This window comes from Meles meles, chromosome 7 (assembly GCF_922984935.1).
Source record: "Meles meles chromosome 7, mMelMel3.1 paternal haplotype, whole genome shotgun sequence".
In the NCBI taxonomy this organism is placed as follows: Eukaryota; Metazoa; Chordata; class Mammalia; order Carnivora; family Mustelidae; genus Meles; species Meles meles.
This window is the reverse complement of record NC_060072.1, coordinates 122,306,054-122,330,142: the sequence shown is the minus strand read 5'-3', so window position 1 is coordinate 122,330,142 and position 24,089 is coordinate 122,306,054. Positions and strand designations below refer to the sequence as shown.

Here is a 24,089-nt window from a genome sequence, read left to right as displayed (position 1 = left end):
GTTCTGGAGATCTACAATACAGTATAGTGTTCCTAGCTCGCAATGCTGCATTATCTACTGAAAATTTGCTAAGAGAGTAGATATTATGGTTGTGTCCTTACCACATACACACAAAATAATGAGGGCAAGAGTGTGGGAGGGAACTTTGAGAGGTGATGGATGTGTATGACCTTGATGATGGTGGCCGGAATCCTGGTTACTTGTCCCTGAAGTATTTAAACTGTTGGAAAAAGAAGAAAAAGAGACAGAGAAAGAAAGAAAGAAGAGAAAAGAAAAAGAGGGAAAAGAGAAAAAATGAGAGAAAGAAGGAAGAAGGGGTAGCGAAAGGAGGGAAGATGGAGGAAAGGAAGGAAAGCAGTGAGGGAGGGGGAGAAAGAGAAAGGAAGGGAAGAAGGAAGGAGTTTCTGGCTGGTTTGGTTGGTAGAACGGGTACCTCCTCACGCTGGGATCATGAATTCCAACACCAAGTTGGGTGTTTATTCAAATAAACTTAGTTTATTTGATATATATATGATATATGTTTTATAAAACATATGTTATATAAAGTTTATTCAAATAAACTTAGAAAAAAAGAAAGAAAACGACCTTGTAGTTCTTTTTTATTCCCCCGTTTTTAAAAGATTTTATTTATTTGAGAGACAGAGGTCACAAGTAGGAAGAAAGGCAGGCAGAGAGAGAGAGGAAGCAGGCTCCCTGCAGAGCAGAGAGCCTGATGCAGGGCTCTATCCCAGGACCCTGGGATCATGACCATGCCAAAGGCAGAGGCTTTAACTCACTGAGCCACCCAGGCGCCCCTAGAACTTGTAATTCTTAAGGAAATTTAAAATAATATTAGACTATGTGGATCAGACACGTTTCACAAAGTCATTTATTTCATGTACCTTTTTTCCTTTTTCAATGAAAGCCAATGTGTTTCTAATATTTCACACTGGATTCCCAACAAATTAAACACCTTTTTTGAGCAGCACGTTACAGGTTTCTAATATTTCACACTGGATTCCCAATATATTAAACGCATTTTCTGAACAGCACATTACTTATAGGGCTGAACATCTGAATTGCTACTTCAGCAGCAGAGAGACAGACACGTGGGGTAAACTAGACTGAAGAGTTTGGAAATGTGGGTCATGTTTTGGCTCGTTTCTCATTGGGCGACCTTAACCCTGTTGCTAAACCCTCCAAAATCAGTTTCCCTGCTTTGTGTGGCAGGATCTCTGATATCGGGGAGGAGCTGGACGCGGGGACACGAAGTCCGCTCTGGACGGTGGCCCAGTGCTTGGACCTTGGAGGCCCTACAAGGCGGAATTCCCAGAGTTCCGAGCGCGGGGCCAGGCCCCTTCGGTTCGATGCCCCGCCCTCCGGTCGGAGTGAAGACTGAGGCCTGGCTGACTCGTATCCTCGCGGGAGACATGAACCAGTCCCACGCAGGCACCCGCCTTCGGATGGTGCTGGGACACCTGGGCCGCCGCTTGGCCGGAGTCGAGGTATCCTTTGGGCTGGGCTGGTCTCCGGCTGCAAGTGTGTTGGCTTCCAGGGCTCAGGGCACAGCCGCCAGACGACTCTTCCCCCTTCCTCTGCGCCCACGTCCGGTATTGGTGTCAGCAGTTCCGGGCGCCAGGGGGCGGTGAGGCAGGGGAGCCTGGGCTAGAGGGTTCCCAGCGCGGGGAGCCCCAAGTTCCCAGCGGGGGACCCGGCGTGCCCGCGACCCGGCGTGCCCGCGGGGCTGCCGCGTGACAATGCCGGCCTCAAGGGCTGATGTGGCGCTGCCCCAGGCTTCCCGGCCCTCCTAGGGCCTGTTTCCCTGCCTTGCCCAGGGAGGGTGGAAGTTCTTCCTGAGGGCCTGCTCTCAGCTAGTGTGGCGTTTTCTGCACTTGGCCGCGCATGATCTGACCGCTCAGAGCCCGAGGCACGCGAAGCACAGTCACAGCCGCTCGGTTTGTAAACCGGAGGGCTGGGCTGCCAGGAGCGCCGCGGGCGGGAGGACACTCCCAGCAGCGCGCTCCAGCGGTGGTTGGGAGGTGGCGCGGGCAGGCACCCTCTGGCTGTTCCTTGAGGAGAGCTGTGCGTGCTGCTCCACCAGGGTGTCCATGAACACCGCACGAGTGGATAAGATCTCTCCCGGTTGGTCTCGGAGTTACTCTCGGAGGCGATGTGTGCGCCATCCGTGTCGTATCCTGGAAAATGTCACTAGAGGACACGGACGTCAGATGCTTTATGAATTGTTTCTCCTTCTCCGATTAAGTGTTCTCTTTCAAGGGGTACTTTGGGGACGAGGAGGACACTGCGTGGGATTTCCCCTAAGTGATGGGATTAGGCTCTATGTTGCTGTGTGCAGGATCCTGACGTCCTTCCTAAAAATGATTCTACGAATGTCTCTTGTTACTTTTATTTCACTTTTACTACCAGCCACGATGTAGCAGAACCACTGTCAACCTGGAATCTTTCGCGGATCAAGGTGATTATGTAATCTCATTTGACCAGTGGAAACGCAGAAACCCAGGCCAGGAGACATTAAAACTTTGGACCAAAGACATTTAATTAACGAAACCAGTGGTTGATAAAGTATGCTCCTATGAGCAGCAACAATAACATCCCCCAGAAACTGGTTGGACATGCGGATTCCCAGGCTCATGTGGACTCCACATACCCCGGAGTGGGGCCCAGCAATCTGTTCTCACTTGTTTCTGATACATGCCCACCGTTGAGAACCACCAACGTATGGGGACTGGGGGTATCTGGAACGAGAATGAAGATTTCCAGGTCCAGTCTGGTACTACTATGAAAATTCTGGGGTGCCTGGGTGGCTCAGTCTCAGAGACCTCTCTTGATTCTGGCTCAGCTCTTGATCTCAGGGTTGTGACTTCAAGCCTGGCATTGGGCTCCATGCTGGGCAGTGAGCCTACTTAAAAAATAATAATAATTAAAAAATATTCAGATCCTGCTGGTGCTTCTCTACAGTGTTGAGGTTAGAGCTTCTTTTTCATCTGTGTTTCCTAGAAGAGCACTCTCCTATCAACCTTCTGCCATGGTGGAGATGTTCTACACCAGCACTATCCAGATCCATTGCTGCGAGCCCCATGTGTCCATTGAGCACTTGAAATATGGCTAGGGGCATTTTCCTTTTCATTCTCCTTTTTTTTTTTTTTTTTTTTTTGTAGATTTCATTTAATTATTTGGGAGAGATCACAAGTATGCTGGGAGGCAGGCAGAGAGATAGGAGGATTCAGGCTCCCTGCTGAATAGAGAACCCAATGCAGGTCTTGATCCCAGGACCCCAGGATCATCACCTGAGCCAAAGGCAGAGGCTTTAACACACTGAGCAACCCAGGCGCTCCTTCGTACTCTTCAATCTAAAGAGACAGATGAGGACAGGGACCCTGGTATTGGACAACTCTGCTGAAACAGTCAGTGAACGTGCGGATGGCTGGGGCTTAAAAACAATCCTGGGGGCGCCTGGGTGGCTCAGTGGGTTAAAGACTCTGTCTTCGGCTCAGGTCATGATCCCAGAGTCCTGGGATCGAGCCCCACATCAGGCTCTCTGCTCAGCAAGCAGCCTGCTTTCCTCTCTCTCTGCCTGCCTCTCTGCCTACTTGTGCTCTCTCTCTGTGGAACAAACATCTAAAAAAAAATAAATAAATAAAAAACAATCCTGGAAATCATGTGGACTTCTCTTCCCAGCCTTACCTGGTTCTAAAGAGATGTGGGTTCTGGCATAAGGCAGTGGCCTTAATGCATCAAACACAATGCATTTTTTAAATGCAGAGATGCATCGAGAAGAAAACAAATATTACCTGTAATTCCAACTCTCACGGACCATTATCAGTCAACGTTTTGGTGTGTTTCTTTTCTGTGCATTTACATAATTACAGCCATCCTGTAGAGATAGCTTTTTGCACCCATTTTTTCATGTTACTAATATTATGTAGTTAGGACGTGAAACATTTCCACATCATTAAACAAACTCTCCGAGGAAAGCAGTCAACACCACCAGAACACACAATGGTAAGGAGAAGAATGTGGACCGAAATATTGCCTTCTGACCACCACATCTTGCTAGTAGCTGACAAAGGTCATTAACTCTTTGCCTAGGAAAACAGGATTATACTGTCCCCAGTTACATAAAGACATGACAAAAACATGAAAAAAATGAGTTATGACATTCTTACACTCACTCCTAAGCTAAAGAAACAATGAAAACAATTGAGAAGAAGCTAAGTAAATTTTCTGTCGTTCTCTGGATAGAAAACTAGAAAGAATTTCTAGCTCTTTAAGATAGTTAAAATTATACTAAACTATGTGGATCATACTTTCCCTAGAGCCTAGCCACTATTTAATAGACTTTTTTTTTTTTAAAGAGTAACAAGCCTAATGGTTTCTTGTATTTCAGAATGGATTCCCACTAAATTCAATTTCTCTTTGGAAGATCACATTTCTTCTTACTGTTAGATTTGAACCTTACAATTTTTATTTGTTTGGCAGTTTAGTGGAAGGAATAGTATGTGGAAGAAACTGGTGAAAGCTATGAAGTAAAGAGTATGGGTCGAGTCTGGCCTGAGGCATTTTCTGCTGGATGATCTTGGACCCAGTTACTGAGCCCTGTGAGTCTCATTCTCCTGCTCTGAGCAGCAGGAAAGGTGATGAAGGTCTTGGGACTTCCAGCCCCTTCTCTGGGCTCTATGAAATGAGATGATGTAAACAACCGTGCGTACCTGTCCACAGCTATGTGTGTAACCCAGTCTTCCCTGATGAGAGCTAATTCAGGGCAGACTGTTGTTTCTAGAAAAGGTTGACTCATAAATTTCATTTTATTTGCCTTAATTCACTGCCTAGGTAGCCCACTCCACTTCAGGGGCTGTTTCTCCTAACAGTTTCCATCCTCCACAATTCCAGTAAGTAGATCGAATTGTCATTCTTAACCAAACAATGTGTATAAAGCATTTCCTAGTGGTAATTAAGATATAAAATACAACATCTTATTTTGTCTGATGAAAATTCATTACGCAGGGGCACCTGGGTGGCCACTGGGTTAAGCATCCAACTCTTGATTTTGGCTTAGGTCATGAATCTCATGGGCTGTGGGATCCATCATGGGTCAGGCTTTGTGCTCAGCACGAAATCTGCTTCACCCTCTCCTTCTGCCCCTGCCCCTGTCCTCTCTCTCTCTCCCTATCTCTACAGAGAATAAATAAATTCTTACCAAAAATTCATTACACAAATCATGTGTTGCCAGGACAAATTCTAACGAGAAGTAGGAAAAAATTTGAACACGACTTAAATTTTATATGTATTTTAAAGTTCAGAAAGAGGAAAAATACCAGAGGTGTATAATCTGATTTAGTTCAAATTCAGACATGTTACACCTCATTCAAGTTAGCCAATGGCTTGTGGTCCTATTGCTATCTTAGCTAGTATCTTTGGTTTATCTTAAATTACCTTTGTGAGGGAAGACATCGATCTCCATGGAGTATTCTCATAGAGCCACATTTCCAATCAAGAAGAATGGCCTGGGTGATCTGAGTTTGTGCATATGCTATGTACTTACTTGGATTTTGTCCCTTTGATTTCTTCTGAGAGCATATGATCTAGACAATTTAAAGGATAAAATCTATTGAATTTGTCTCCTACCCGAACAACCATACATTGTCATTATCAAATAAATTTGAAAGAGAAGAAAAGGAATTAAAAAATTCATTCACAATTCCATTACATAAAAGTAATCACTTAAAAAATGTGGTTTTTTAATTTATTTGCATTTTTTTCATGTACACTTTTTAAGATCTTATTTATTTGAGAGAGAGAGAGAGACTGCGTGCCTGTGAGAGATCTGGAACAGGGTGGAGGGGCAGAGGGAAAAGCAGATTCCCTGCTGAACAAGGAGTCCGATGTGGGATCCCATGAACCTGGGATCATGACCTAACCCAAGGCAGATGCTCGACCCACTGAGCTATCCAGGTACCCTGTGTCTTGGTTTTACACAAATCTAGGTGTATTTTATTATAATAAGTACTATACATGCTATTATATGTGCTTCATTTTCTTAAAAGATTCATTTATTTAAGAGAGAAAGTGCACACATTGCAAGTTGGGGGAGAGGCTGAGGGAGAGAATCTCAAGCAGTCTCCCCGCTGAGCCCACAGACCATTTGGGGGCTCGATCTCAGACCTATGAGGTCATGACCTGAGCTGAAATAACCAGCCCATGCTTAACTGACTGAGCCACCCAGGGCCCCCAACCTCTTCATTTCTAAGGCCCGAGTCCTATCCCATTGAGTGGATATAATTAATGATTCTTCTATTTTTTGGTAACAGTAGTAGTTAACATTTTAGTTTTAAACTTTTTTAAAAATGTTCAGATTAGGGACCTGGCTAGCTCAGTGGGAAGAGCATGTGACTCTTGACCTCTGGTTTGTGAGCTCGAGTCCCACATTGGGTATAGAGATTACTTAAAAAAAATAGATAAACCCTCACCCCTAGACTTGTTTAAAGAAAAAAGTTCAGACTATTTGCTTAGAGTAAATAAAAAATAGAAATGCTGGGTGGAAGAGTATGAACATTTCTCAGGCTCTTGATACATGTTGTTGGGTTATGATTTTTCAGTTACACTTATTTGTAATTCCTTTTTCTCCTTTAGGTATACTCGGGATAATAATGTTCTAAGCCTAGAACAGAGAAAATTTTATGAAGAAAATGGGTTTCTTGTCATTAAGAATTTGGTGTCTGATGGTGATATTGAACGCTTTCGGTACAGTAACCATTGGTTGTTTTACAAAAAAATGTTGTATTTGCAATGGGAATGGGAGTAAGATTAGCGTGTGTGTTCAGATATTTTTCAGTGACTGGTTCATTGGGAAGCAGTTAGGAACATGAGCTCTGAAGCCAGATTGGCTGGTTTTAATGTTAGCCAGACTTCTTCTTTTGTGTGTCCTGGAGCAATGTACTTTCTACACTTCTGTTTTCATACCTGTAAAATGGAGAAGATAATCATATTTATGCCCTAGTGTTGTGAGGACTGGATAAGGTGAAGTACACACAGATGCCTTTGAACGGGGCTTGGCCCATGGTAAGCGTGAGAGAAGTTATTTGCCATTATTACTTAGGTACACCACATCACAGATGGTTCCTCACTGTTCTGCTAGGCTACGGAAGAGGTGAGTCCCCGCAGTGAGCTCCAGCCTCACAGTGAGGAGACAGGGGCTGCTGCGCTGGTCATTTTCTCGTCTCCATCCTCAGAACTACTCAGCCTGACCTGGAGTTCAGTCTGGTGCAGAGACACCACCCTCCTCAATCTCTGAGACTCTTTCCCCAGAACTAGCCAGACAGGTGCCTGGAGCCTGCAGTAATGACATCCTCTGCCAATTTAATTCTCTAGGAACGAGTTTGAAAGGATCTGCAAAGGCGAGGTGAAACCAGAGGGAATGATGATAATGAGAGATGTAACCATTGCAAAGTCAGAATTTACTCCAACTGAAAAGACGGTTTCAAAGATCCAGGATTTCCAAGAAGATAAGGAACTCTTCAGATACTGCACTCTCCCTGAGGTTCGAGAACATTCCTGCATTTTCTTTTTAAGTGAATAACACACCTGCATGCTTGCCTCTGGAATTGCTTACACTTTATCTGGCCCCACTGTTTTGTGGTTGGTGAGCCGTGGTTCTCAAATGGAGGCGGACATTTGGCAGTGCCTGGAGCCTGTTGGGTTGGCGCACTGTGGGGACCGTGTGCTTCTCTCGGGGTAGAGGTAGGAATGGTGGATGGGTGAGCTGCTCATGGAGCCCAGGGATCCTATAGTGTGCAGAATGGTCCCCTCCCCCAAATGATGACTTATCCAGCTCCAAATACAGTAGTGGGCAGATGGAGAACCCTCCTCTGGAGTCTGGTCCTTATTCCTGGTTGCGAAGGGCAGGAATTCTGCCTTAGAGACAGATCCTCTCTCACTGTGGCTATGGGCAAATCAACAGGAGGGACATTGCAGATCCTATTCACTGGACATTCATTTTTTTTGTTTCTTTTTGTCTTATGAACTGGTCCGTAGGGGTTAAGGTTTGTGTTCAGATTTTAACTCATTTTTTTAAAAAATCAATATTCTTTAAGAGTAGTTCAATTTACAAAGACATCCACATAGTCCAGAAGGGCATGAGATGCAAAGGAAAGTCTCTCACTCCAGCCCCACTCACCGCTGAGATTTCTTGTGTATTCAACTAGAAGTCTTTCGTGGCTCTGCAGGTGCATGTGTCTACCCCCACCTTTCACGTCACGTGGGAACATACTTGTTATCCACTTTACAAGTGTAGTTTCTACACTGATAGTACATCTTACACATCTTTCTATATCACGTATACATTAATCTATATCATACTTATAAACTATTATATAACATCGTGTTGCATCAATGTATCACAGTTAATGAACAATTTATTTAGAATGGTTAAAGGACACATTGCATATAGTACATGCTAGAAATTATATCCCCAAGTGGTATTAGAGAATTTGCCCATGGGGGGCACCTGGCTGGCTCCATTGGTAGAGCATGCTACCTTTTTTTTCTTTAAGATTTATGTGTTTATTTTAGAGAGAGAGAGGGTGGGGGAGGGGGAGAGTCAGAGGGTGAGGGAGAGAGAAAATCTCAAGCAGACTCCGTGCTGAGCGCAAACCTGACATAGGGATGGATCTCTGGACCTGAAATCATGGCCTGAGCTGAAACCAAGACTCAGGTGTTTAGCCGACTGAGCCACCCAAGTGGCCCAAGCATGTGGCTCTTGATCTCTGGGTTGTGAGTTTGAACCCCAGGCTGGTTGTGGAGGTTACTTATAACTTAAAAAAAAAATTTTTTTTTAGGGGCGCCTGGGTGGCTCAGTGGGTTAGGCCTTTGCCTTCAACTCAGGTCATGATCTCAGGATCCTGGGATGGAGCCCTGCATTGAGCTCTCTGCTCAGCAAGGAGCCTGCTTCCTCTCTCTCTCTGCCTGCCTAACTGCCTGCTTGTGATCCCTGTCTGTCAAATAAATAAATAAATAAATTTAAAAACAAAATTTTTTTTAAATGGGACCCCTGGGTGGCTTAGTTGGTTAAGCATCTGCATTGGGCTCAGGTCAGGATCCCTGGGTCCTGGGATGAAGTCCTACATCAGGCCCCTTGATCAGTATGGAGCCCGCTTCTCCCTCTACCTACTGTTTTCTCTCTTGCTCTCTCTGACAAATAAATAAAATCTTAAAAATAAAACACATTTAAAATAATTTTAAAAAAGAAAGAAAATTTGCCTCAGAAAAAAGACTGTGTACAGGTAAGCCAACTATGATGTCCAGCCCCTTGGGCTGGGGACAGGAGGGGATATGACTTCCCAACCTCTAGTCCTGCTCTGGAAATGGATGTTGTGTGCATCCATCAAGGAGGAAAATCTTCAAGTTAGAGGCAGCACAGGGTAGATTAAGCACGACAGGGACATCCAGGTTTCCCACCCCTCTAAAATCTGAACCATGCACCTGCTGGTTCATGCAATGATTTTTAGGCAGTAGGTCATGCTTTTAGTAGTTAGGTATTTATTTTCATGTGTATTGGAAAAAATAACCATCACATCCAACCTATGACCTCAGGAATATTATTAATCAGGATAAGACGTAAGTTATTTTGGAAAAGTTATTGACTAACTCTATTGGGCACCTCTGTAAAGTAGGATAGAAATGGTAAAATGGCTCATGAGTGTCACTGAGGTTGAGAAAATACTGGTCAGAGGCACCTGGCTGGATTAGTTGTGGGACCATGAGACCCTTGATATCAAGGTCCTGAGTTTGAGCCCCATGGTGGGATTAGGGATTTAAAAAAGAAAGAAGGAAAATACTGCCAAAGAAAACTGCAAAAGTTAACATGCTTTATAAACAAATAAATAGGAGGCCTGACTTCTAGGATTTTGGTTTCATTTCAAGCATTTCCTGCTCAAGTTGCCAATATTCCTTCTACACAGGATCAAACAATGAGAAAGCAGTAGAATATGCTTCATTTTTGGAGTCAGATAGAATTGGAGATTCAATACCATCTTTTCCATTGAATTGGTTAGGGTTCTACTGGCTTGGAAAAGCCTGTTTATTTCAGAGTGTTGCAGACTTGCTGTTACAACTTTTTCCTGCTTTCAAGCTTTGTTTGCAATGTTGTGAAATACTAAGTGGTTTTTAAATATATATATATATATATATATATATATATATATATATATATATATATATATTTGTTTGTTTATTTGGAGGGGAGGGGCAGAGGAAGAGAATCTCAAGTCGATTCCCCACTGAACAAAGGGCCCACTGCAGGGATTGATCCTGTGACTGTGCGACCATGACCTGAGCAGATCAAGAGTTGGAAGCTTCACTGACTGAGCAACACAGCTGCTCCTACCAGATGTTGAATGAAGGCATCTTGGCTCTTGTACTTTGTGCCACTTTTGTGCATTGGATTTCTCATCAAACTTTTTTTCTTCTTTTCCCTTAGATTCTGAAATATGTGGAGTGCTTCACTGGACCTGATATTGTGGCCCTGCATACAATGCTGATAAACAAACCTCCAGATTCTGGTAAGGGCTCTTATTTGTTATGAAGAAGCCCCCCCACCACAATAAAAAAAAAAAAAGAGGAAATGAGAGAGTTTAAGGTGTTCTAACTCTAGCTGTGTGTGTAACAGCTAAATTTGTATAACTAAATATATATGTCCTTTTATTTGTCTCAAAATAGCATACATCATAACAATAGTGAGGTAGAATAGCGATTTCAGATGTTAACTGTAGGGTTATTGTTGGATTTCTGGACAACTGACTAGCTTGCTTCTCAAAAGTTTGGTTTTATAAACATGACTGCTCATATATCCTAGGCTTCTATTACTATAATTATCATCCCTAAGCTTTGTTAAGTATTCTCACCAATGATGGTGTGAATTCTGTTTTCCTGATTCAAGATATTATTATTATCAAAATTAAAGCTTTCTTATAAATCACGTACATCACTTGACTTAAAATGTCTTGTGCTTGCTAAAATGTAGCTCCTAAGATTTCACTCCCAGAGAAACTGATTTGGAAGCTAAAACCCAGATATGTGCACTTAAAAAAAAAATATTTTAAATAGGCTACATGCCCAGCGTGGATCCCAACACGGGACTTGAACTCATAACCTTGAGATCAAGACCTGAGCTGAAATCAAGAGATGCTTAACTGACTGAGCTACCCAGGCACCCTCAAGAATCTGCAATTCTAAAGCCAACAGCTCTTGGTCCATGCTGAGAAATTCTACTCTAGTAGCAGTAATAAATTGGTCCTTCAGAATTCTTTATGTTTTCCACTTTTTCTGGAGAAAAAGGGGCCAGGAGAGCTTTATGTGACTAGGCTATAGTGTAGCACGACGAAATCTCCCTACCCTGGATGTCTTGCTTAGAGAGGTTGGGGTTGGGCATAGGGGAACAGTACCAAGTTCAGAGTGCAAAACAGGGAACCACGTAAATGTGGTTCTATGATCTCTGATTCTACATAGTGACTGTCCACCAAGTGCTCTTAGTTCCGGGAAGAATTTCTTGGAAGGCTTTTATTAATTTAGTTACTTGATAGTGTTTGGGTCAGCCACTTAGAGGGCTAACGGGGAACTTCAAATTTGGTGATTCTCTTCAGTTGACCAAACTTTTCTGGGAACATCCTGGTTGTCCACCAACCAGAGTTACAAAGGAATAAAGCACAATAGAGATCGTAACATGTTATGAGTTGCCAGAGAATGGTGTGAATCCCTGGCTGTCAGAGACCCAGAAAAAAAGTGTAGGATCTGGAGTCACCCTGTCGATTTGATATTCCAGTTTGGTGCTTATCTCTCCAGGCTGATTGTCTGTAGTGTGGTTTCACATCTTTGAGTTTTGGAGGGATAGTCACTGATCTGGTTTTCAGGCAGAGGAGATGAATTCTGAGGTTCAAGAGTGGTTTAACAGCAGGTTCTGTTTCAGGCAAGAAGACATCCCGCCACCCCTTGCATCAGGATCTGCACTATTTCCCCGTCAGGCCCAGCAATAACATAGTTGGTGTTTGGACAGCCATGGAGCACATCGACCGGAACAATGGATGCCTGTGTGTGCTCCCGGGCAGTCACAAAGGCGACCTAAAGCCACATGCTTATCCCAAGTGGGAGGTATAAATCCCTTCCTTCCTTCCTTTGTTCCTTATCTTTTTCTTTCCTTCCTTCCTTTCTTCCTTCCTCCCTTCCTTCTTCCCTCCTTTTCTTTTTTAGGATTTTATTTATTTATTTATTTGAGTCAAACACAGAGAGAGACAGGGATAAAGGGAGACAGCTCATGATATTTGGTCATGATACTCGTGAGAGGTGGCGTGGGCCGAAAGAGGCAGACGGGGAGAAACATGGACATGGAGACTCTGGTGAGCACTAACTCAACATGCAGCTTGATTTTGTGACCCTGAGATCATAACCTGATCCCAAAATCCAGAGTCTGATATCTGACTCCCTGAGCCAACGAGGTGCCCTAGAAGATAAATCTTTACCAGAATATTTATTGATTTGTTTTGATTTTTATTTATTTAGTTTTAAAGATTTAATTTATTTATTTGACAGAAAGAGAGAGGTAACAAGTAGGCAGAGAGGCAAGCAGAGAGAGAGAGAGAAGCAGGCTCCCCACTGAGCAGAGAGCCTAATGCGGGGCTTGATCCCAGGACCCTGAGATCATGACCTGAGCCGAAGGCAGAGGCTTAAACCACTGAGCCACCCAGGTGCCCTTTTGTTTTAATTTTAGATCAGATTCCATACGGAACTTTAACAATGAGATGGCATTTCCTTTATTAGCAAAACATTGTTTTGGGTTTTGCAACCAGGATCAGGGAAAATTCAAAGATGTCAGGTAGAATAATCATTTTTCTTTCAACAAGTTTTGGAAAGCTGACCAGTGTGGGGATCTCTGGTAGGCGCTGTTTAGGACCTAAAATCATCAAGCCTCATTGCAGAGGTCAGACATAAACACCCACGACACCAGATGCCTGTATCAGCTGCCAAGTAATTCTTACCCACTGACTGCTAGATGTCAGGATAAAGTCAACGGAGGAATCATCTCCTCCCTGCTAGAGAGAACAGCGAAGGCTCTGGGGAAGGATGAGTAGTATCTTGCATGGTTTATTGATTGAATTATTGAATGCTTTTGAACCCATGAATGGTGAGATCAAATCGGCTCTTCAAGAATGATAATCTTGAGATCTAGAGCAGGAGGTACTGGAAGTGAGGAGTCCAGAGGCAGAGTACGACGATGAGTGTTGTAGGCCTCAGACAATAAAGTCTGAAAAGCCCAGAAGAGCACATGTTGTTCAGGTGGGAAGAATGCATGTGGGTTTTTTCTGGGAAGCAAAGAATATGGCTTTCAGGACTTCTGTCTCAATTAGTTACAATTCTTACTCTGAGGAATAGTGCCAACTGAAATTCTTTGAGTCTGGATTCTGACACAAAATCTGAAATTGTGAGATTCATAAACTGTTGAGGTTTATGGAAAAACTGAGTTGAGTTTTAGGGAACGTTTGTTGCAAGTAACAGAAGTGGGCTGTGGCTGACTTAAGCCAAAGAGAGTGTCTTGGAGGGGCACAGGCACATGCTGAGTCCATGGAAAGGCTGGCTGACTCTGGTAAGCAGGAAAGTGGGAGTGTGACAGTGGGAAGTCAGGATGGGGCACCTGGTGGGGGCAGTTGAACCTTGACCATGACCAATGCCTTTGATCGATCCTCTGTTCAGATACAAAGTGATGACAGTGGGAGGTCAGATTGACTTAGCAGAGGTTACATATCCACCTCGCCAGGAGAGAAGTACACTGAATGAAAGTCCCAACACAGTCCAGCAGGAAAGAATCCTTCCCCCAGAAGAATGTGGGACAGTCTTATGAAGGGGACTAGGATACTGTGGTCCCCCCGTAACCATTACTTAAAGCAATAACTAACATTGGAAGTAGTTCTAATAAAGCACAGTGTTGTAATGTACTATTCTTTCTTTACTCTGGTTGTGACATGAGTGCTTTCTGAGCTGAGGAAACTTGAACATTTTGTCTCTTCTGGCTTGAGAAAAGAGTTTGCTTCCCAGAGGTACTCCTGAATAATAGAAGAATGATTTCGGCAAAGTTATGGGGGAGAAGAATATCATGTTGGGAAAGTGTGATTACAGATTCATGCTGGAAAGGGGATCTCCCATGTTAACTGCAAAATACAAAGTTGGTCTAGATCTTCATTTATGATTCAGTAATGACGGATAAGTAGAAATTTGAAATTCTTCATTTGGTCCCCCAAATCCATGATTTTTACAACCAGATGTCTGAGAAGTTTTTTTATATATATTTTTTTAAGATTTTATTTCTTTATTTGACAGAGAGAGATCACATCAGGCAAAGAGGCATGCATAGGGAGAGGGAGAAGCAGGCTCCCTGCTGAGGGGAGAGACAAACCTGGAGTTCGATCCCAGGATCCCGGGATCATGACCTGAGCGGAAGGCAGAGGGTTTAACCCACTGAGCCACCCAGGTGCCCCAAGGGTTTGCATATTTATAGTTGCTTTTAAGAATCATTTTATTTTAAAAAAAAGAATTTTTTTATTTCAGGGCGCCTGGGTATCTCAGTGGGTTAAGCTTCTGCCTTCAGCTTAGGTCATGATCTCAGAGTCCTGGGATCAAGCCCCACATTGGGCTCTCTGCTCAGTAGGAAGCCTGCTCCCCCACCACCCACACCTACCTCTCTGCCTACTTGTGATCTCTCTCTCTCATAAATAAATAAAATCTTTTTTTAAAAAAAAGAATCTTTTTATGTCTTTCTCTTGGCAGAACTTAGGAACCCTTTGCTTTTCCTAATGAGTCATTGATAAAATTCTTAATCGTTGGGTTCCTCAAATATAGTTTTGGTTCTGTTCTGTGATCTAGGGAGGAGTTAACATAATGTTCTACGGGATTCAGGACTATGATGAAAACTGCCCCCGAGTGCATCTTGTGATGGAGAAGGGAGACACTGTTTTCTTTCATCCTTTACTCATCCATGGATCTGGCTGGAACAGAACTCAAGGATACCGGAAGGTATGCTTTCTCATCACTGTAGTTTCCAACGATGAATACATTAGAACCAAAAATGTCAAGATATGTGAAACTTCATGAGATTTGTGACATTGAACGAAACTGGTGTTTAGTCTGGTTTATTTACCAGGAAATCTATTTGCTACCTCATGCTTTTTTGCTCATATCAGTAAGAAGCCAGGTGAGCTCAGGATCCTCATCCTGCTGATAATGAATTATGAACATTCATAGAATTGCTTCAGAAGAAGAACATACTTGGGAGCCCATAGCCTGTGCTTTTGGAGGCAGAAACAAAGGCTGACATATAAAAATCATAAAATTTGGAATGTATATAGCTCATAGTAACCACTAAGAGGAAGGTTTATAATAGCTTTGTTGTTTGGAAAACCATGATCAATTCTAAGCAAATGTTTTGAATTGGCTGCCCAGACGTCAGATTTCACAGGCAGCCATATTTTTCATCCCTGAGTCCCAGAAGTCGTTTTTAGCTTCAGAATGTTTTAAACACCTAATGATTTAAAACTGACAAAATTTCTCATAGTCCCAGATTTCTAGCTTCTCAAAAATTCAACAGATCTGACAGTACTGTGGACTTACATTTCCCCATAGAACATGGCTCTCCATACTAAATATTGGGGAGTGTTAGGGTGCTGAGTGAAACCTTCCAGGTTTTCACACCAACTACCACTGTCTCCCTGAGGTCAAGGGTTAGTTTCCAGTTTTCATCCTCTATTTATTCATATTTCCATCAGTTTTACAGGGCCATAATGAAGATGAGGCAGGAAGACACTCTTCTGGATCAAAATTTAATGAGGGTGGGGGAACAGTGCCAAAAAAAAAAAAAAAAACCAACCCCTCAGCATTCAAGTTCAATGAAATATTAGGGCAGTATTTAGAAAATCAAAACTAATTGAAAAAATATCCATGATGTGAGGTGGTATCTCCGAATCCTCCAGAAGATTGCCAGTTAGAATGGCAAAAATCGACAAGGCAAGAAACAACAAATGTTGGAGGAGTTGTAGAGAAAGGGGAACACTGGAGCACTGTTGGTGGGAATGCAGATGAGTGCAACCACGTAGGAAAACAGTGTGGAGTTTCCTCAAAAAATTAAAAATAGAGCTACCCTATGACTCAGCAATTGCACTACTAGGTATTTACCCCAAAGATACAGATGTAGTGAAAAGAAGGGCCACATGCACCCCAATGTTCATAGCAGTAATGTCCACAATTGCCAAAATGTGGAACGGGCCAAGATGGTCTCCAACAGAAGAATGGATAAAGAAGATGTGGTTCACATACACAATGGAATATTACTCAACCATCAGAAAGGATTTGCATCAACATGGATGGGAATGGAAGAGATTATGCTGAGTGAAATAAGTTCAAACAGAGAAAGTCAATTATCATACGGTTTCACTTATTTATGGAACATAAGGAATAGCATGGAGACATTAGGAGAAGGAAGGGAATAATGAAGGGAGAGACATCAGAGAGAGAGATGAACCATGAGAGTTTAGGGACTCCTGGAAACAAACTGAGGGTTTTAGAAGGGCAGAGGGTGGGGAGGGTGGACGGGTGAGCCTGGTGATGGGGATTAAGGAGGGCACAGATTGCCTGGAGCACTGGGTGTTATACGCAAACAAGGAATCATGGAACACTACATCAAAAACTAATGATGTACTCGATGGTGACCAACATAACAATAAAAAAAAAGAAAAATATATGCATGATGGGCACAATGCCAGCATTTTAAGAAAGACTAGAATGGACTCTCTACCAACATGGCCCTCGAAAGTGTGCAAGCAAGAGGTATAGCCACAGTGACATAAATAATTTGAGTGTTCCAGAGTTTCACGGCCTTTTTAAAAAAAAGTTGTTATTTATTTATGACAGAGAGAGATAGCGAGGGTGGGAACACAAACAAGGGGAGCTGGAGAGGGAGAAGCAGGCTCCCCACTGAGCAGGGAGCCCGATAAGGGGCTCAACCCCAGGACCCTGGGATCACGATCCGAGCTGAAGCAGACACTTAACCAACTGAGCCACCCAGGTGCCCCTAGCTTGGGCCCTTTATCGTGTATCCTTAGCCCCAAAATTCAACGTGGAATGAAAAATGGAAATTCATGTTTATGTGTGTGTATAAAAAACAGAAGCTGAGACAATAATCTGAGCGTTTACATGTGTCAGAAAGTTATAACACGTGCTACATGATCAGGATCATAAACTGAGATAGGATAGCTACATATTAAAAGATTCCATGTTAAAAAGCTGAGTATGAAATGATTACTGTATGAAAATGAAAGTTATATAACATGAAACACCCCAAGTACTATGAATGCTAATACCCCCACGTTTCAAATTTTTCAATAGTTTTTCAACTAGTTAAATGTTTGGGAAACTATGAACCCTTAAAAAAAATACAAAATCACTTGCATATGGTTGTGCCCTTTTCCTCTTTGGCCTCAGGTGTCACTCCTCCTTGGTATGGTGTGGGGGCTTCTGTGGGAAATGGAGTTTGTGACTCCACTGCATAGAAATTCAATGTTCTGGGCAAAGCAGGCTGTCCCTTCAGTAGACAGGCACCTCAGGAGAACTAACCTGAAACTAGGAAAGTGAGTTTTAAGTTTAGATTAGCTTGTAACTTTTTCAAGAATGGGGAGAACCAAGTAACCTCCATCTTATCTTCAGACAGAAACAAGATTGGGTTCGTATGTGATGCTATTGGACTCAAAGTGTCTGTTTTATTTCAAAGGGGGTAGTGTGTATATTATTGTCCTTTGCAAGTTATTTTTGTGGGTGGTGGTTTTCATGATCCGTAGCCATTGAAAGGACAACCCACCACAAACTCAACTGAGTAACTAACTTCCCTGACTAAGAAAATGGTGAAGAACCCTGGAACACATGCCTGTTTAGGACTTGAGGACATCCACACACTAGAAATATCACATGTAAAAAGTTAAAGTCCTCTTACTCATGTCATTATGTTCCCCGCCCCTTTTACAAACAAGTATCGTAGGGAGCTAAAAACCTCTTATATTTCTCAGTCAGATTTAAACTGTACCTGGGGAAAAAAAGATACTGAACCCTGAAGAGACTAATACAGGACAGCATGGAACATTCTAGAAATCAAACACTGAGTGAAAGAGCTGACTTTTTAAAAGAAGTCTTCTGGTTCGGTTGCTGGTGTTAATGGAATGGGTTTTTTCCAGTATTAACCCTGTCACTCTCCACAGGCAATTTCCTGCCATTTCGCCAGTGCGGACTGCCACTACATTGAAGTGAAAGGCACCAGTCAAGAAGTCATTGAGAGGGATATTTCAGAGATGGCAAAAACATTATATGGAATTCCAGATGACACCAGGCTGCAGGTATGTTTTTCTGTGATGATAGGTTAAGACTTTTTGGTCTTCTTGTCTTCAGATGCTTAACAACTCTCATACCTGTTGTAATTTAGAAGGATAATGTGCTTTGTTTAGGGTGCCTTGCAGAAGCATTAATGAGACCCAATAAGAATGACAGTGAATTTCAGTTTGCACGCGCTTCCCCAGCTTGGGCATCTGAGCGCCCCGTGCTTTTTTATGTCTTTGGCCACCCTGTGGTATGCGGGCTGTTCTGTTCCAGGATGGACAGGTGGAAACAGAAAACAGATCTGGAGGAGAGCAAGTGAAGGACAAAGGCTACCTTCTGAATCCACAAAAGGAAAGTTAGAGTCTTGGGCTCTCACCCATAGGCCTCCTTTATTTGTAGAGGGCAGAGTATTTACATATCTACAAATCCAAGGAGACTCCCAGAAAGCCATTCCTAAGCAGGTTTTGTTTGGGTCAGTTGGCATGTGGAGTTTCATGGAGCAGACCTCAGAAGCCTCTGAGGCTTATCAATGGGGATAGAGGCATTATTTCATACCCCTTTCTACTTAATACACATCACTTGTAAATTCTTTGTAACTAGAACATTCAAAGCTGATGATGATGGTCACCAGACAAACTGTAGTCAAAGCAGAAATAAGCATTTGACTTTGTAAATGAGCCCTTTTTAGCTGCTAAACCAAGAAGCTGATCCTATGATTTATTTCGCATTAATCATAAATGCATGCATTTCCTATGGGGGAGACCCCCAAGGATATTGAGTGTCATGATAACTTCAGAGCCTTCCAGTACTCTGAAGAGTTCCATACACCAGCACTAAGCTACTGTGTCATGAGGAGTCATCTTCTGAAACTCTTTCCCAGCTTAAGAATCTGACTTCTCCCTTGCCCCTTCTCCCTTTAGCATCTATGACTCTGTGCCATATCTGCAAAGGCTCTCATTTCACACTGTAGATGGTAGACCATCTTGTCCTTCTCCCTTGGTCCAGTGCTTAAAATGCATCATATTTTGTCAAGTGGGGCTTCCGTACAACACTCTGAATTTTAAAGCAGGAAAAAAATGCATATATTATGTTTGTGGTTTGTCAGGTTGAGGTAAGTGATTGCCTTCTGTATTTATTTCATTTATTTGAGAGAGAGAGCGAGAGGGCGAGCAGGAAGGGCGGCAGGCAAAGGGAGAGGGAGAAGCAGACTCCCTGCTGAGTGGGGAACATAATGAGGGGCTGGATCCCAGAACCTTGAGATCATGACCTGAGCCAAAGAACGATGCTTAATGGACTGAGCCACCCTAGTGCCCCGCCTGTATTTATTTGAAAATGTTAGTCTTGCAGATACAGTTCCTCAGCTTTACTTAGAATAATGATATTAATTTCTGCTACATAGTTCTTTGTGAGTAATGAGAGCTCTTCCATATCTCTAGTCTTACTTCACCAAATCCCAGCGCATCAGTCATTCTCACTTTTTTTTAAATTTTCAACCATAATAGAAATTTATTGTTTGCTCAAAGTCCTAAGAAGTATTTTTTAAACATATATCACGTTATTTTTTTTTCTTTTCAGCATAACAGTGTTCATTGTTTTTGCACCACACCCAGTGCTCCATGCAACATGTGCCCTCACTAATACCCACCACCTTGTTCCCCCAACCTCCCACCCCCCCATCCCCTTCTAGACCCTCAGGTTGTTTTTCAGAGTCCATAGTCTCCCATGGTTCACCTCCCCTTCCAATTTCCCTCAACTCCCTTCTGCTCTCCATCTCCCCATGTCCTCCGTGTTCTTTGTTATCCTCCACAAATAAGTGAAACCATATGATACTTGACTCTCTTGGCTTGACTTATTTTACTCAGCATAATCTCTTCCAGTCCCATCCATGTTGCTACAAAAGTTGGGTATTCACCTTTTCTGATCGAGGCATAATACTCGATCGTGTATATGGACCACATCTTCCCTATGCATTCGTCTATCGAAGGGCATCTTGGTTCTTTCCACAGTTTGGCGACTGTGGCCATTGGTGCTATAAACATTGGGGTACAGATGGCCCTTCTTTTCACTCCATCTGTGTCTTTGGGGTAAATACCCAGCAGTGCAATTGCAGGATCATAGGGAAGCTCTATTTTTAATTTCTTGAGGAATCTCCACACTGTTCTCCAAAGCGGCTGCACCAACTTGCATTCCCACCAACAGTGTAAGGGGGTTCCCCTTTCTCCACATCCTCTCCAACACGTGTTGTTTCCTATCTTGCTAATTTTGGCCATTCTAACTGGTGTCAGGTGGTATCTCAATGTGGTTTTAATTTGAGTTTCCCTGATGGCTAGTGATGATGAAAATTTTTTCATGTGTCTGATAGCCATTTGTATGTCTTCATTGGAAAAGTGTCTGTTCATATCTGCTGCCCATTTTTTGATATGATTATCTGTTTTGTGTGTGTTGAGTTTGAGGAGTTCTTTATAGATCCAGGATATCAACCTTTTGTCTGTACTTTCACTTGCAAATATCTTCAACCATTCCGTGGGATTTTGTTGACTGTTTCCTTTGCTGTGCAGAAGGTTTTGATCTTGATGAAGTCCCAAAAGTTTATTTTCACTTTTGTTTCCTTTGCTTTTGGAGACATATCTTGGAAGTAGTTGCTGTGGCTGATATCGAAGAGGTTACTGCCTTTGTTCTCCTCTAGGATTCTGATGGATTCCCTTCTCACTTTTTTTTAAAAGATCTCTTTATTTGTTTGATAGGGAGAGAGAGTACACACAAGCGGGGGCAGAAACGAAGGAAAGGGAGGGAATCTCCAGCAGACTCCTCACCGAGCGAGGAGCCTGAAACAGGGCTCAAACCCAGCACCCTGAGATCATGACCTGAGTCGGACACTTAACTGACTGAGCCACCCAAGAACCCCTCACTCCATGCTCTTAGGGAGAATTTGAAAAATCCAAGAGGCTGGCCTGAGTGATGTGAGTGAAAAGCTACATTTTGGAGTCAGGTCCAATTCCAAAACCGTTTTATCCACCTTCTCTAGCTATTGGCTCAAAAATAAACAAGAAAAAAAAAAGTCTGAATTGTTTTATTAAGAACATAGGGAAAAAAAAACCCAAATCAAGCCATAACTCATGCCATCATTTGCACTTAGGAGCAGATCACTGTAAATGGGGCAGTGTCTAAAGGAACGCTGGACAAGGGGCAGTGTGGACTGTTGTGACCAAACACTGTGCTCAGCCGGTTGAAGACACCTGTGGGCAACAGCAGCGCTAAATAACACAGGCTGACCTTCTGGGAACTTGCTCTCTTAGTTTGGTCAACACTATTCTAGATGTGGGCAAGTACATTATTTGGAGTCTTAGAATATGGTTGATTTACCCGTTGAGAGGACTACTGTGCAGAGTTTTTCCATTTAACTGTTGGCAGATGCTTGAAATCTACTTTGCCTCGTGCTGAACAGATCCCTGTGTTCCCTCAACTGATTCTGCTTGGTTTTATTTCCAGGATGTGCTTAGATTTAGAGTGCGGCTGGTGAAAGGAAAGAGGACCAACCTATGAGGTAGCCATCCGCTGAGCTCTTTGAGAGAAAACCAGAACAAATCAACGTGCCTGGGGAAAATGTTTTCTTAACAAGCTATCCTAATCTTTTCTATCGTTGTTCTCCAAATCATGACAGGAGGATGAGGTACTTGCTGGTATGTGGTTAGTTCTGCGTGCAGAGCTGTTGCTTCCATGGAGGAAGATATGTAACAGTGGCTGATTACTGTTTTCTGGAAACCTGAGGGTTGCAGCTAATAAATGTGTTTCATGTCTAATTTAAGTGTGTTCCCTCAGTTTCTTTTATTCGGTTAGCTCTTTGCCCAAGCAGAAAGGTATCCTTTGAAATTCAGGGTACATGGACTCTTGCATCCCTCTTCTGGAAAACGCACCACCCCCTGACTTCATGGCATGAGAGACTTCTCAGATCTAGAACACCATCTAACACGGGCACGTGTAATGAAGTGCATTGTGGAGTCGAAATAAGGGGGATGCTTGTGCTCTGACACAGGATTCCTTGCATGACTTCTCCAACCCAGACAGCCTCCTTAAAAAAAAAAAAAAAAAAAAAAAAAAAAAAAGACTGGATCTTTCCAAGTTGTTTTTCTCTGTTCCTGAAGAAGGAAGTCTAAGGTGGCTTCATCTGATATTTTTTATTGGGTAAGGCAGCTGAAAACCCTCAGCATTTATGAATGAAACCTAAACTCTTTCAAACTAAAGGGGAAATTTTAGATCGTTTAGGATTCTAATGGGCATGAACTGGTAGAATTTATTTTATTTTGAAGATTTTATTTATTTATTTATTTATTTATTTCTTGAGAGAGACCTACACACACACACACAGAGGCTTGAGCAGTGGGGAGGGGCGGAGGCAGAGGCAGACAGCCTGATGAGCAGGGAGCCCCACAAGGGGTTCAATTCCAGAACACTGTGATCAAGACCTGAGCCTAAGGCACAGGCTTCATCCACTGAGCCACCTTGCAGCCTCATGGAGGGGGCTTTATTTTATTCAGTGCCAGATTTACACACAAGTTGGGGCAGCAAAGAGATATAGTCTTCATTTTTAAAAATAACAATTTGCTAAGAAATAACAAGAGTCCCTTTCTTGTTAATGTGCTAAGCACAGGTTTTCCTGAATCGAGTTTCACTGTTTTTGTCCGTTTCTTTGTGAGGGCAGCCTGTTTAAGCTCAGGTCCAACTGGAAACGGAAGAAGGCAAGACTATCCCTGACAAGGCTTAAGGAAATGGATTACGGAGTAATTGGACAAAAAATGTACATGAGGAAAGCCTGTGTAAACAGCAAATATGGAGCTCTGTTCCACCAAAAAGCCTTTAAAACTAATTTCAAATGTAAAATAAATTAGCAAAAATAAACTTCAATAGGAAAACCAGATAGCACAATTTGTTACTTCCCTCATGCATTTTTGAGTGCATGCCAATGAGTCAATCAGGAAAAAATTCATCACCCATTTTATCTGTGTCCCTCTTGTGCATTCATTCATTTCACAAACACCCAACCATCTGTTCTGTGTAATAGGACTAGATGTGGCACAAAGACGGCACCAGGATGAGTTAGGATGGATCGTTTTGTCTGTGTGGACCCACCTGGAAAAGGTGGAAGCGCAGGTCAGCAGCAAAATGAAGAGCTGGAAGGGGACTATCAGTTCATCTCGGCAGAATGAGGAACAGCTGGTTTCACAGTGGGTGGAAAGGGGATTTACCCTGGCGGAGTGTTTTATTTGCCTGGAAAGGAACCTCAAAGGAGTATAAGAGGTACTCAAAGTGCACACCAAAGCGATCCCCTTCTACCAAAGGATCCCCTTCTACCAAAGGATCCCCTTCTACCAAAGCAAATAGGAAGGATCCTCTTCTATTTGTGAACACACAAATAAATGGAATGAAACTTTGTGCTCATGGATGAGAAGAATTAATATTGTTAAAATGTCCACACTACCCAAAGGAATCTACTGATTCAGTGCAATACTTACCAAAATTCCATTGGCATATTTCACAGAGTAGAAGCAATAATTCTAAAATTTGTATGGAATCAGAAAAGATCCCCAAACTACAAGCAATCTTACGAATAAAAAGGAAAGGTATCACCCTCCCTGATTTCAAACTACATCACAAAGCTATAGTCAAAGTATATGTTACTGGTACTAACATGAACA

The 24,089-nt window shown here is 42.7% G+C and overlaps 1 protein-coding gene across 2 annotated transcripts; it reads left to right on the top strand.

The window, feature by feature from the left end:
- The first annotated feature begins 1,227 nt into the window (after window positions 1–1,227).
- On the top strand, window positions 1,228–22,201 carry LOC123946689 (phytanoyl-CoA dioxygenase, peroxisomal-like). 2 transcript variants are annotated; one of them, XM_046012335.1, is made up of 9 exons: window positions 1,228–1,484; window positions 4,831–4,889; window positions 6,631–6,741; window positions 7,369–7,537; window positions 10,475–10,556; window positions 11,960–12,141; window positions 14,905–15,054; window positions 18,282–18,416; window positions 21,886–22,201. In XM_046012335.1, the coding sequence occupies exons 1-9, from the start codon at window positions 1,347–1,349 to the stop codon at window positions 21,937–21,939; spliced, it is 1,080 nt and encodes a 359-aa protein (XP_045868291.1). In that variant the 5' UTR covers window positions 1,228–1,346; the 3' UTR covers window positions 21,940–22,201. The 2 variants fall into 2 exon arrangements, with proteins under 2 accessions (XP_045868291.1, XP_045868293.1); XM_046012337.1 differs by lacking the exon at window positions 18,282–18,416 and having other exon boundaries at window positions 1,332–1,484.
- The last annotated feature ends 1,888 nt before the right edge of the window (window positions 22,202–24,089 follow it).